At 61.8% G+C, this 13888-nt stretch overlaps 1 protein-coding gene across 1 annotated transcript in view; it reads right to left on the bottom strand.

The window, feature by feature from the left end:
• Nucleotides 1-11046, bottom strand: part of LOC119946992 (putative PIP5K1A and PSMD4-like protein) — a 29813-nt gene extending 18767 nt beyond the window's left edge. Inside the window, exons 1-9 of the mRNA XM_038768468.1 lie at nucleotides 10929-11046; nucleotides 4024-4058; nucleotides 3643-3735; nucleotides 3138-3268; nucleotides 2872-2989; nucleotides 2602-2754; nucleotides 1903-2202; nucleotides 270-478; nucleotides 93-176 (exon numbers count right to left, since the gene is read on the bottom strand). Coding sequence (XP_038624396.1) covers nucleotides 93-176; nucleotides 270-478; nucleotides 1903-2202; nucleotides 2602-2754; nucleotides 2872-2989; nucleotides 3138-3268; nucleotides 3643-3735; nucleotides 4024-4058; nucleotides 10929-11031 — 1226 coding nt within the window. The 5' untranslated portion in view covers nucleotides 11032-11046. The remainder of the gene's footprint in view (nucleotides 1-92; nucleotides 177-269; nucleotides 479-1902; nucleotides 2203-2601; nucleotides 2755-2871; nucleotides 2990-3137; nucleotides 3269-3642; nucleotides 3736-4023; nucleotides 4059-10928) is intronic.
• Between the last annotated feature and the right edge of the window lie 2842 nt (nucleotides 11047-13888).

Here is a 13888-nt window from a genome sequence, read left to right as displayed (position 1 = left end):
CGGGGGGAGGCCGGCCGAGGCCAGCGGCGGCTAGTGACTCGGGCGGTCCTCCCCCGGCCTGCCCCGAGGTGGGAGGGGTCCCCGGCCCCGACCTGTAGGACTGCAGGACGTCGATGATGCCGATGTAGAGCAGCAGCCGTTCCCCTCTGTGGTTGCGGGCGGGGATGCCGCCCATCCTGAGGGGCACAGGGCGCGGGGGGGGGGGTCAGGGCGAGGCGGCCGGGCACGGGTCACCCTCCCCGGCCCCGCCCCGGCCCCCGGGCACGCACTGGTCGTCGGTCTCGACGGTGCCCCCGCGTCGGGCCTCGCCCTGGATGGACTCCATGGCGGTGGAGTAGAGGGCCTTCTGGGCGGCCGGCTTGCGCGTGTCGGCGGCGGGGCCGCAGGGGTCGGCCGGGGCCCGCTCGCGCTGGGCGTGCTCCATGTTGTGGATGGACACCAGCAGGCTGTAGTCCATGATCTTGAAGCTCTGCAGCACCTGCGGGGAAGGGTGGGGGACACCCATCAGAGCCCAGGTCCCCCGCCCCGCCGGCCCCCAGCCCAGCCACCGAGGAATCGGGTGTATTGAGCGCCTAATGGGCGTAGAACACCGAACTAAGCGCCGGGGGGAGGGCGGTACAACAGAATCGGTGGACCCGAGGTCCAACGGGTCTGTTATATTGTGTCGTACTCTCCCAAGCGGTTAGTACGGTGCTCTCCACAGGGTAAGTGCTCAATAAGCACCATCGACTCCCTCCCCCTCACATCCAACTCTCCCCCCGGGTTGAAAGCCTTACTGAAGGCCCATCTCCTCCAAGAGGCCGACTGAGCCCTCCTTTCCCCTTCTCCCACTCCCTCCTGCATCCCCCGGCCCAGCCCCTCGACGCTCCCATCCGCGTCCGCCCTTTATTTCGATTAACGCCCGTCTCCCCCTCCGGGCCGTGGGCTCGTCGCGGGGGCGAACGCGCCCGTTATATCGTCGTACTGTGCTCTAAGGGCTCAGTCCGGCGCCCTGCACCCAGGAAGCGCTCAAAATATACAACCGACTGACGTTCCCCGCCCGTGACGAGCTGACGGTCCGGGGGGAGCCCGGGGAAAGAAATCCATCACGGGGAGGAACGGAAGGGAGCAGGAGGGGACGGGGGCTTAGTCGGGGAAGACCTCTCGGAGGAGGCGTGCTTTCGATAAGGCTTGGGGGCGGGGGGAGAGTAACCGTCCGTGGGTTTACTTTATCCTTCCTTCCTCCTTTCCCATCTCCTTCCGTCCTCCTTTCCCATCTCCTTCCCTCCTCCTTCCCCATCTCCTTCCTTCCTCCTTTCCCATCTCCTTCCCCATCTCCTTCCCTCCTCCTTTCCTTTCTCCTTCCCTCCTCCTTTCCTTTCTCCTTCCTTCCTCCTTTCCCTTCTCCTTCCCTCCTCCTTCCCCATCTCCTTCCCTCCTCCTTTCCCATCTCCTTCCCTCCTCCTTTTCCATCTCCTTCCCTCCTCCTTTCCCATCTCCTTCCCTTCTCCTTTTCTCCTCCTTCCCCTCCTCCTTCCCCATCTCCTTTCCCCCTCCTTTCCTTTCTCCTTCCTTCCTCCTTTCCCTTTTCCCTCCTCCTTCCCCATCTCCTTCCCTCCTCCTTTCCTTTCTCCTTCCTTCCTCCTTTCCCTTCTCCTTCCCTCCTCCTTTCCCATCTCCTTCCCTTCTCCTTTTCTCCTCCTTCCCCTCCTCCTTCCCCATCTCCTTCCCTCCTCCTTTCCCATCTCTTTTAGACCATAAGCCCACTGTTGGGTAGGGACCGTCTCTATACGTTGCCAACTTGTCCTTCCCAAGCGCTTAGTCCAGTGCTCTGCACACCGTAAGCGCTCAATAAATACGACTGATGATGATGATGCGAAGGGGGAGGACCGTCGGGGACCCGGCCTCCCGGCCCCGCCGCACCAGGCAGTCGCGCTGCAGAGTCTTGCAGAGCGCGCAGTACATGTCGGTGTCCAGGAGCAGCCCGTCCGGCAGGTCCTGCAGGAAGTCCAGGTCCTTGAAGGTGGGGAAGGTCTTGTCGCGCTCCTTGGGCGAGGCCCGCCGCTTGTACGTGGAGCCCTTCAGGTCGTAGCGGGCCTGCATGCGCACCGAGCGCGGCAGCAGGTTGTTCATCACCACGATGCGGATGTTCTTGCCGCCCGCCTGCACGCAGTACAGCCCGTAGAACTTGGGCAGCAGCGTCCGCGGGTTCTGGTTCAGGTTCTGCCGGGGCCGCGCACACGGAGACAACGGGGAGCCGGTGAGCGGGGGCGGCCGTGCCCTCGGGGGTCGGGAGTCGGCGCACGAAGCGGCGATAACCGCGCTATCTGCTGAGCGCTTCCTACGTGCCGAGCACCGTACCGAGCACGAGCAAGTCGGGCCGGACGTGGTCCCCCGCGGGGCTCGGTCCTCATCCCCGTTCTGCGGGTGAGGTCCGGGGAAGGGACGTGACTTGCCCGAGGGTCACGCGGCGGACACGCAGCAGGGCCGGGATCAGAACGCGCGACCCCGTGACGCCAAGGCCCGAGCTCTATCCGGTCTGCCGCGCCGCCACGTACGGCGGGTCGGCGAAGGGCCTCCCTCCCGTCCCCCCGTCCCGGGGCTGGGGCGGGCCGCCCTCACCATGTAGTAGCCGGGGAGCAGCTTCTGCAGGAACTCGGCCTCCTTGTGCTGCACCGTCTTGATGATGAACTCGTCGTCGCTGGACACGTAGAAGATGGAGCCGCTGGCCCCCGAGTTACACAGCTCGATGAGCGGCTCGCTGCACAGGGAGTACTGGCGGGGACGGGACAGCGGGGTCAGACCCCGCTGGTGGCCCACCCCCACCGCCCCCCGACAGCATCCGGGCCCGACGGGGGCAAACCGGTCCTCGGGGCGGCCCGGCTCGCTCACCAGGTAGTCGTCGGGCCGGATGCCGAACAGCTCCCTGAAGTAGCGGAAGGCCACGGGGGCGTACGTCTTGAAGCGGAAGTCGTTGTAGTGATGGGCGGGCGTCAAGTTGCTGCCCTCCCTGTGGGCAAGGAGGGGGGTGAGGCCGCGGCCGGGCCCCCAGCTTCAGCCCCCAACGGCCGCCACGGACGGTCGACGGCCCGGCTCCCGTCGCCCCGCCGCCGCCCCGCTCCCCGGCCTCCCGGCTCGGGGCCCGTGGGCGGCCGTACCCGGGGAAGAAGATGCTCTCCACCACGTAGAAGTCCTGCATGAGCACGTCACGCTCGGGTTTGGTGCTCAGGCTGCCCACGGTGTGGGTGATGCCCAGCTGGATGGCGCCTTTCAGGGCGGACGAGGTGGTCTGTGGGGAACGAGGGGAGGGCGTGGGGCTCGCCGGAGGGACGGAGCTGGGTGGGCGGTGTGTGTGTGTGTGTATGTGTGTGCGTATGGGGGGGGGTTGGGGGGCGGAATCAGTGAGATGAGCGTCCCCGCCATCACCGTGCTGGCCAGGGCCGCGGCGGGGGCTGCCTTCATCCTCCTCCTCTCTTCCGACCCCAGTCCCGGGGTTGCTCGCGAGCAGCCCGTGGACACGCGTGTCCGTGTCAGCCGGGCCCCGCCTCCGAAGTAGGGGGCCGGGAGGACGGGGACCCAGACCGCCCGCCGCCTCCTCCTACGGGCGCCCGCTCCCCAGGCCGGCCCAAGAGCCAGGGGGCCGGGGCCGGGGGCCGGACCCACCTTCTTGTACGTGGTCTCTCCGGTGGAATCCACCCCACGGTGGCCAATCTTCTTGATGGTCAGTAAGCCGGGCTGGCTGGACGAGCCGGGCGCCTGGGGGAGGGGAGGCCCCGCGGGGCCGGGAGCGGGTTGGGGGGTCCCAGGTGCCCCAAGTCTCTCCAGGAGACCCCACCCAGCTGGGCAGATGGGGGTGGTGGGTGCTGACCCCACTTTTGAGGGGCCTCCCCCTCGCCCCGCCAAACAAGGCTGTTTCGGTTCTGCGATCCGGGCCCCGGGGTGGCTGGGATGGGGGGTCTGATCCGTCACGGGACGAGGGCCCCGCTCCTTTCCCGCCCCTGGGGTCCCCCACGGCCCCCCGGGGCCCTCACCGCCAGCCCCTACCTCCGGCGTCAGGGATTTCTTGAAGGTGGCAGAGCCTGTGGGTGATGGCCAGAAGAAAAAAGAGGCTGTTCAGAGCCCACCCGGGGAACACCTGGCCCTGCCCTGCCCCGGCGGTGCCCTCGTGGTGCCCAGCCGCGATCTCTCTCACCCCCCTACAACCCGGGCCCTTTCCCCAAACCCGGCCCGCGTCCCCACTCCGACCTCCCCTCCCCACCGGTACCCCGGCCCCCACACGAGGGGCGGCTAGGAGACCCTCCTGTGCCTCAAAACGACACAACTGTGTGTACCTGTTGTGTGTGTGGGTGTGTGCGTGCACATGCGTGGCGGTGGTGGGGTGGGCCTATTGCCTGTTAAGCAGGAAATAATAACCATCACGACAATGGTATTTGTTAAGCGCTTCCTGTTTGCCAATCACTGTCCTTAGCACCGAGCGCTATCCTAAATGTGTCTGTTATATTGCTAGACTGCCTTTTCCCAAGCGCTCAGCACAGTGCCGGGCACACCGTAAGCGCTCGATAAATGCGACCAGCCCACCGACTGGCTTTCCTCGGCCTGGTCCCGGCCCCCTCCTGCGGCGCTCGGCCATCCCGCCTCCGCCGCTTGGCAGCTGTGTGACGTTGGGCAAGTCACGTCACTTCTCTGGGCCTCAGTTCCATCTGGAAAATGGGGATGAAGACTAAGCCCCGCGGGGGGCAACCTGATCACCTTGTAACCGCCCAGCGCTTAGAACGGTGCTGTGCACATAGTAAGCGCTTAATAAATGCCATTATTATTATTATTATTATTTCTAGCTCATCCCACCGTCTCCTACGGCGTTTGGCTTTACTTCTATTTGTTCTGACGACCTGACACCCGTCTCCGTGCTTTGTTTTGTCGTCCGTCTCCCCCTTCTAGACTGGGAGCCCGTTGTTGGGGAGGGGCCCGTCTCTAGACGTTGCCAACCTGTACTTCCCAAGCGCTTCGTCCAGCGCTCGGCACACAGTGAGCGCTCAATAAATACGGTTGAACGAACGAACGAGGCCCGCGGTGGGCGCGGCTCTCAGCTTTCCCCATCCCTCGCCCCGACTGGGCCTCGGTCGCCCGAGACGTCGGGAGTTTGCCGGGGAGACCGAGGGGATGGGGAAGGGGGGGGTCCTCTCCGTTCGCCCCCTCCCCTCATCCCGAGGAGCAGGCTGCGGAAAGGAGGAATTTTCCTCTGCGCAAACACGCGTTACACATGCATACACACACAGGCCCCCCCCAGCCCCGGAATTAAGTAATCCCACCGGGGCGACGACCCCCGCCGATCCGGGCCGGACGCCATCCTCCGAAGGATGTTTGTCTTTGTTCCCGCGGACTGACGGTGGGCAAGACTGTTGTGCGCGTGTCCCTGTCCGTCCCGCTGACCACCCCCGGGATTCCCGGGAGGAGCGGGCCGCTCCCGGCCCAGAGACGGAAGCACAGCCGTGCCCGTCCCGGGAAGCCCCCCGACCCCCGGCTCTGCCGAGCGGCGGGGCACTGAGGGGGAGTCCTTGCGGGGAAGCGGGGCTCCCGGCCTCGGTGGACCCCCCCATCCCACCCTCCGGCGGGCCGCGGCGCGTTAGAGGTCCCCCGCCCCTGCCACACTGCGCCCCAAGCGCCGTCTCTGCCCACCCCGAGCGGGTTACGGGGGGCGGAGGGAGAAGGGGAGAAAGCGGTGGGATGGGGGGAGGTTCGGGGGGCGGCAGGAGCCGGTCTAAGCGGGCGCACACACCACTTCTACCTCTCTTGCAGGTGACCCCACAGCACAGAAAACGGAGACCTAGGTTGGAAGGGGGGGAGAACACAACCCGCCATTACCGGACCCTCTTGAGGCCCAGAACGGGTACCCGTTGTTGGGCGGGGACCGTCTCTATATGGTGCCAACTTGGACTTCCCAAGCGCTTGGTACGGTGCTCTGCACACTGTAAGCGCTCAATAAATACGATTGATGATGATGATGATACAGTGCCCTGCACACAGTAAGCGCTCAATAAGTACGAACGAATGAATAGAAGAGATCTGGGGGCGGCGCCCCCTCCTCGAGCCCGCTTCCCCCCCACCGGTGTCCGGGCCTCCCCCGGGGAGGGGTCGAGGATGGGGATTCCCCAAACCCCCCAGACCCCCGCCCCGAGCGGAGGAGACCATCCCCGTTCCCCGATTTCAGTGTCAATCAATCAATCAATCAATCGTATTTATTGAGCGCTTACTATGTGCAGAGCACTGGACTAAGCGCTTGGGAAGTACAAATTGGCAACACATAGAGACAGTCCCTACCCAACAGTGGGCTCATTGTCTAAAAGGGGGAGACAGAGAACAGAACCAAACATACCAACAAAATAAAATAAATAGGATAGAAATGTACAAGTAAAATAAATAAATAAATAAATAAATAGAGTAATAAATACGTACAACCATATATACAGGTGCTGTGGGGAAGGGAAGGAGGTAAGATGGGGGGATGGAGAGGGGGACGAGGGGGAGAGGAAGGAAGGGGCTCAGTCTGGGAAGGCCTCCTGGAGGAGGTGAGCTCTCAGCAGGGCCTTGAAGTGTCCCCCTTGAGTGTCCCCCTGGGCCGGCCCGCTCCCCCAACCGGCTGGCATTCAGGCCCTCATCTGTCAATCGGGGATGACGACTGTAAGCCCTATGTGGGACCACCTGATCGGCTTATATCTACCCCAGCGCTCAAAACAGCGCTTGGCACATAGTAAGCGCTTGACAAATGCCGCCACCCCCACCATTATTATTATGATTATTTGGGTCCGTGGGCTTCATCCTGCCTGTCGCCTGTGGCTCCCCCATCCCAAACTCGCCGCCTGGCAGGGAGGGAAGCAGCGTGGCCTAGTGGTTAGAGCCCACGCCTGGGAGTAGGAAGGACCCGGGTTCTAATCCCGGCTCGGCCGCTTGTCCGCCGCGGCCTCGGTTCCTCATCTGCAAAGGGGGGTTAAAGACTGGGGGTCCCCTCGTGGGACAAGCACTGTAACTGATTAACTTGGCCCTGTCCCACCGCTTAGCACAGTTCCAGGCACATAGTAAGCGCTTAACAGATGCCATTTAAAAAAAAAAATAAGGAGCAAAAAAGGAGAGGGAACGAGAGGCAGATTGGGGGACCCGGTCCGGCCAGGAAACCCGAAATCCGTGTTCAGTGGGGGCGTGGGGGGACGGTACATGCCTCTGATTTGGGGGACGCCCCTTCCCCCGCCACCACCGAGGCGGGATCCCCCCCATCAGAGCTCAGCTCCCTGGGGGGCTCCCGGGGACAGAGGGCGGGACCCCCCCCATGTGCCTTGACTGGATCGGGGGGGCAAGCACCGAAATGGTGAGATCCGTTTTCCACCCCTGGGGTGGCCCCCACCGCCCCGCCACAGGGCCCAGCCTCGGCCTCCTCAGTGGATCACTTGACAGGACCGACTGAGGCCCCTGCACTGTACTGGACGCTCAAAAGCCTAAAGCAGAGTCGGCAGATACGGTCCCTGACCCCAGGGAGTCTCGGGCTGTGGCGGGAGGGGAGGGGACACAAGACGACGAAACAAATGAGGGATCGGGGCGGGGGGAGCCTGGAGCGGCCATCGGCCAACCAGCGGGGGCTACCACCCCGGGCCTTGCCCGGTCCCCCCCAACTCATTTCTTGGGCACCTTCCGGCCTCCGGTTTGGGGGGTCCCCGCCTCCCACCAGAAGAGGACCCGGTTCCAAGCTCCTCCATCCCCGGCTCCGGCAGGTCCGAAGGGGAGGCGTCCCCACCCTCCCCCTGCCCCTCGAAAAGCTGCCAGGCGTATTTCCAGAAGCAGAATAAAAATAAAATGCACAAATGCAGTCTCTCCCTCTCTCTCTCATATTTCAGCTGCGCCCCTTTTCCTCAGGTCCAGGAAACTGGGGGAGGGAGGAACGGGAGGAGAAACCGGACCGAGGCCGGCCGAGTGACCCCGGCCTGGCCACTAAACCTCTCCGGGCCTCACTTTCCTACTCTGGAAAATGGGGATGAAGCATCGGTTCTCTCTCCGCCTCTGACGGCGAGCCCCGTGCGGGCCTGAGGACCCGGCTCAGCCGACCGTGTCATATCGGGCCCAACGCTTAGCACGCGGCCAGGGCTGCTAATTATCCGTTTCAAGCTAAGACGGTTTTCCGCCCCTCCGCCCTCCAAACGCCGAGCCCGCTCTCGGTTTCCAGAACGACGAAGCCGTCCGCGCTCCGGACACCCACCCGCAGCCCACCCACCCACGGACGGCGTCGGCCGGAGTCCCGGGGAGGGGCCGGAGTGGAAAAGAGTCACCGAGGGCGGATGTTTGATGGCCACGGTCACTCCTAAACCTGTCCTCCCAGGGTCACCGTGACTCACCCCTCTTCGGGCTCCCCACTGGTACGAGCATCCGGGATTAACCCAGTTTCCAGCTGGGGAAGGCGGCAATTTCTTCTCCCTCTCTGTCGCTTACCCGTCATCGATGGTGTTATTACTATCATCGTCGTTGTTGTTATTACTATCATTATTACTATCATCGTCGTTGTTGTTATTACTATCATTATTACTATCATCGTCGTTGTTGTTGTTATTTATTTGCAACCTGATGCCTGTCTACTTGTTTTGTTGCCCGTCTCCCCCTTCTAGATTGTAAGCCCATTGGCGGGTAGGGATCATCTCTGTCAGTTGCCGTATAGTCCTTTCCAAGTGCTTAGTACGGTGCTCTGCACGCACAAAGCGCTCAGTATGTGAATGAATTTGAGGCAGGCAGATGGGCCATGCATCTGCTGTGCGACCTTGGGCAAGCCACTTAACTTCTCTGAGCCTCAGTGGCCTCATCTGTAAAATGGGGATTAAGACTGTGAGCCCCGCGTGGGACAACCCGATCACCTTGTATCCCCCTGGCGCTTAGAACAGCGCTTCGCACATAGTAAGCGCTTAACAAATGCTATCATCGTCATCACGCTCCTCGTGTCCAGCCAGCTTAGGTGGGGGGGAAGGGGTCCCCATCAATGGGTGGAGCTGAGGGGGACAGACTGGGACCCCTTTTTTGTTACTCCTGAGTGCACGCACGCACACACATACACACACGTGCAAATCTAGAAAAATAAAACTGTAGAATGAAGGTGAGCCCCCCCGCACCAAAACTGTGCCTGGCCCCCCACGCCCCCATCTCTCTCCTGACCCCTCAGAAGCCCCCTCATCCACCCCTGCTGCCCAACCCAATCAATCATTCAATCAGTGATATTTATTGACCCTGATCTATTCCAGGACCCCAAGCGTTCCCACCCTCTGTCCTTCGGCCCATCAGGGTGTTATTCGGCCCGGTCGGGGAGCGGCCCCCCAGGTTCCTGCCGGGCCCCCGGCCCCTCCCCGAGCCCCCCTGCCATCCCCCTGTGCTAGGGGCTGTCGGAGCCGGGGCCTCCCCCTCCCCCGAGCCCCCCAGATCCACCCCCCCACCCATCCCTCCCTCCTTCCTCCCATGCTTTGGCTCAGCTGCACCGTCCCCTCCTGCCCCTCCCTCCGGCCTCCCACCCTTTGGCCTCTCAGAGGACCCCCCCCCACCCCCACCCCAAAGATGTCCTCGGACACACAGGACCCTTCCCCCCGCCACACACACACACACACACACACACACACACACACACACACACACTCCCCTCTCTCTCTCCCCCCACCCAGCCCCCAGTGTCCCCCAGATTCCCAGGAGCCCCACCCCCATCCCTCTCCCACCGAGGCTTCCCTTCTGTCATCCCTCCCTCCCCCTCCCCACCACATCTCTCCCCTCCTCCTTTAGGGCTCCCCTCCCTCCTTCCCCCCCCCCGGCTCCCCTCCATCTCTCCCCTCCCCCCGCATCTAGGGCTCCCCTAAATCTCTCCCCTCCCCAAGACTCCCCTAGATCTCCTCCCCTTTGACTTCCCTAGATCTCCCCTCCAACTTTGAGTTCCCTAGATCTCCCCACCTCTGACTCCCCTAGAGCTCTCCCCTCCCGCGATAGGGCTCCCCTAGATTTCTCCCCTCCCCCTTCTTGGGCTCTTCTAGGACTCCCCTTCCCCGCTCTTGGGCTCCCCTCCATCTCTCCCTTCCCCCCCCAGGGCTCCCCTCCATCTCTCCCTCCCCCTCAAGGGCTCCCCTCCATCTCTCCCTCCCCCCCCCAGGGCTCCCCTCCACCTCTCCCTCCCCCTCAAGGGCTCCCCTCCATCTCTCCCCTCCCCCCTCTAGGGCTCCCCTCCATCTCTCCCCTCCCCCCTCTAGGGCTCCCCTCCATCTCTCCCCCTCCCCCATCTAGGGCTCCCCTAAATCCCTCCCCTCCCCCGTCTAGGGCTCCCCTTAATCTCTCCCCTCCCCAAGACTCCCCTAGGTCTCTCCCCTCCCCCCTCTAGGGCTCCCCTCCATCTCTCCCCTCTCCCATCTAGGGCTCCCCTACCTCTCTCCCCTCCCCCATCTAGGGCTCCCCTCCATCTCTCCCTCCCCCCCTAGGGCTCCCCTCCATCTCTCCCCTCCCCCCGCCTAGGGCTCCCCTCCATCTCTCCCTCCCCGCCTAGGGCTCCCCTCCATCTCTCCCCTGCCCCCCTCTAGGGCTCCCCTAAATCCTTCCCCTCTCCCCCCCCAGGGCTCCCCTCCATCTCTCTCCTCCCCATCTAGGGCTCCCCTCCATCTCTCCCTCCCCTTCTAGGGCTCCCCTAAATCCTTCCCCTCCCCCATCCAGGGCTCCCCTCCATCTCCCCCTCCCCCTCCAGGGCTCCCCTCCATCCCTCCCCTCCCCCCTCCAGGGCTCCCCTCCATCCCTCCCCTCCCCCGCCTAGGGCTCCCCTCGCTCCCTCCCCTCCCCCACCCGGGGCTCCCCTCCATCCCTCCCCTCCCCCGCCTAGGGCTCCCCTCCATCTCCCCCTCCCCCTCCAGGGCTCCCCTCCATCCCTTCCCCTCCCCCCGGGGTCCCCCGGGCCTCACCTGCGGGTCCCCCGCCGCCGGCCCCGCTGCCGGCGGCGGCGTTGTGGGCCCCGGTCTCCGGCGGGGGGGCCCCGACCGTGGCCCCGGAGGAGGCCGTCGCCATCTTGGCGGTCGCCCCTCCCCCGGGCCCGCCGCCGCCGTCTCCTCCTCCTCCTCCTCCTCCTCCTCCTCCGGCGGCGTCGGCGGCGTCGGTCCCGGCCGGACTCCCCCGCCCCCCCCCCGGGGCCCGCTGCGTTGGGCGCGCCCGGCCGGCTCCGGGCCCGGCTCAGGACCGCACCATTCGGCGGCCGCGGGGGGGAAGAAAGAAGGAAACAAACAAAGCGGGAGGCGCTGAAAAGTCCCGGCCAAACCCCTCCGCCTGTTTAGCGCCCAACTCCACACCGGGAGCCCAGGACGGCGGAAGGCGGGGACGGACGGACTGGCGGGGGGGGGGGGGCGGAGAAAAAGAGAAAAAAAAACCCCTTCTGCGCATGCGCCCCCTCCCCCGCCCTTCGGGTGGAGAGGCGGGGTCTGCCGGGGCGGCCCGGCGGCCCGTGACGTCAGACGTAAAGGCACGTAACGAAACCCTGACGTCCCAGGAAGGGTTTCGTTACGAGCCTTTACGTCTGACGTCACGGAGACGCGGCGGCGCGCGAGCTCTCTCCAGGCCAGCCCCGCCCCCTTGACGTCACCCTCCTCCTCCCCTCGCGTGGCCTGCTACGGTCATTCATTCATTCATTCATTCAATCGTATTTATTGAGCGCTTACTGTGCGCGGAGCACTGGGCTAAGCGCTTGGGAAGTACAAATTGGCAACATCTAGAGACGGTCCCTACCCGACAGCGGGCTCACAGTCTAGAAGGGGGAGACAGACGGCAAAACAAAACATATTAACAAAATAAAATAAATATGTACAAGTAAAATAAATAGAGTCATTCATTCAATCGTATTTATTGAGCACTTTTACTGCGTGCAGAGCACTGGACTGAGCGCTTGGGAAGTCCAAGTTGGCAGCATATAGAGACGGTCCCTACCCAACAGCGGGCCCACGGTCTAGAAGGGGGAGACAGACGGCAAAACAAAACATATTAACAAAATAAAATAAATAGAATAAATATGTACAAGTAAAATAAATAAATAAATAGAGTCATTCATTCATTCACATTTATTGAGCTATTACTGTGTGCAGAACACTGGACTAAGCGCTTGGGAAGTCCAAGTTGGCAGCATATAGAGATGGTCCCTGCCCAACAGCAGGCTCACAGTCTAGAAGGCGGAGGCAGACGACAAAACAAAACATATTAACAAAATAAAATAAATATGTACAAGTAAAATAAATAGAGTCATTCATTCAATCGTATTTATTGAGCACTTTTACTGCGTGCAGAGCACTGGACTGAGCGTTTGGGAAGTCCAAGTTGGCAGCATATAGAGACGGTCCCTACCCGACAGTGGGCTCACAGTCTAGAAGGGGGAGACAGAGAACAAAACCAAACATATTAACAAAATAAAATAAATAGAATAGGTATGTAGAAGTCAAATAAATAAATAAATAGAATAATAAATATGTACAAACATATGTACATGTATACAGGTGCTGTGGGGAAGGGAAGGAGGTAAGGCAAGTGGGGATGGAGAGGGGAAGGAGGGGGAGAGGAAGGAGGGGGCTCAGTGTGGGAAGGCCTCCAGGAGGAGGTGAGCTCTCAGTAGGGACTTGAAAGGAGGAAGAGAGCTAGCTTGGCGGATGCCATCATTATTACCGAGCGCTTACTGTGTACAGAGCACTGTACCGAGCTCTTAAACTTGTCAGCTGTGTGACTTTGGGCAAGTCACTTCACTTCTCTGGGCCTCAGTTCCCTCATCTGGAAAATGGGGATGAAGACTGTGAGCCCCCCGTGGGCCAACCTGATCACCTTGTAACCTCCCCGGCGCTTAGAATAGTGCTTTGCACATAGTAAGCGCTTAATAAATGCCATTATTATTATTATTATTAAACCTCCAATCAATCAATCAATCGTATTTATTGAGCGCTTACTGTGTGCAGAGCACTGGACTAAGCGCTTGGGAAGTACAAGTTGGCAACATATAGAGACGGTCCCTACCCAACAGTGGGCTCACAGTCGAACCTCCAGAGGCTGCCAGTCAACCTACGCATCAAGGAAAAACTCCTCACCCTGGGCTTCAAGGCTGTCCATCCATCCCCTCGCCCCCTCCTACCTCACCTCCCTTCTCTCCTTCTCCAGCCCAGCCCGCACCCTCCGCTCCTCTGCCACTAATCTCCTCACCGTACCTCGTTCTCGCCTGTCCCGCCATCGACCCCCGGCCCACGTCCTCCCCCGGGCCTGGAATGCCCCCAATCCCTCTGCCCATCCGCCAAGTTAGCTCTCTTCCTCCCTTCAAGGCCCTACTGAGAGCTCACCTCCTCCAGGAGGCCTTCCCACACTGATCCCCCTCCTTCCTCTCCCCCTCATCCCCCTCTCCATCCCCCCCGCCCTACCTCCTTCCCCACCCCACAGCTCCTGTATATATGTATATACGGTTGTACATATTTATTACTCTATTTTACTTGTACATATCTATCCTATTTATTTTATTTTGTTAGTATGTTTGGTTTCGTTCTCTGTCTCCCCCTTTTAGACTGTGAGCCCACTGTTGGGTAGGGACTGTCTCTGTGTGTTGCCAATTTGTACTTCCCAAGCGCTTAGTACAGTGCTCTGCACATAGTAAGCGCTCAATAAATACGATTGATGATGATGATGATGATGATATTGAGCGCTTACTGTGTGCAGAGCACTGTACTAAGCGCTTGGGAGGGTACGATATAATGCTAGAAAAGACACATTCCCTGCCCACAATGACCTTACAGTCTCAAGATGAGCTGACAGTCGGGGCCCGGTCCGGAGGGCTCCGGGCTCGTCTCCCGGCCTCAGGCCTTGCCCATCTCTGTGGCATTTTTAGACTGTGAGCCTACTGTTGGGTAGG

The sequence above is a fragment of the Tachyglossus aculeatus genome, chromosome Y4, assembly GCF_015852505.1.
Source record: "Tachyglossus aculeatus isolate mTacAcu1 chromosome Y4, mTacAcu1.pri, whole genome shotgun sequence".
Classification (NCBI taxonomy): domain Eukaryota; kingdom Metazoa; phylum Chordata; class Mammalia; order Monotremata; family Tachyglossidae; genus Tachyglossus; species Tachyglossus aculeatus.
Note: the sequence above shows the minus strand (reverse complement) of the source record. Positions and strands in the feature narration are given on the sequence as shown.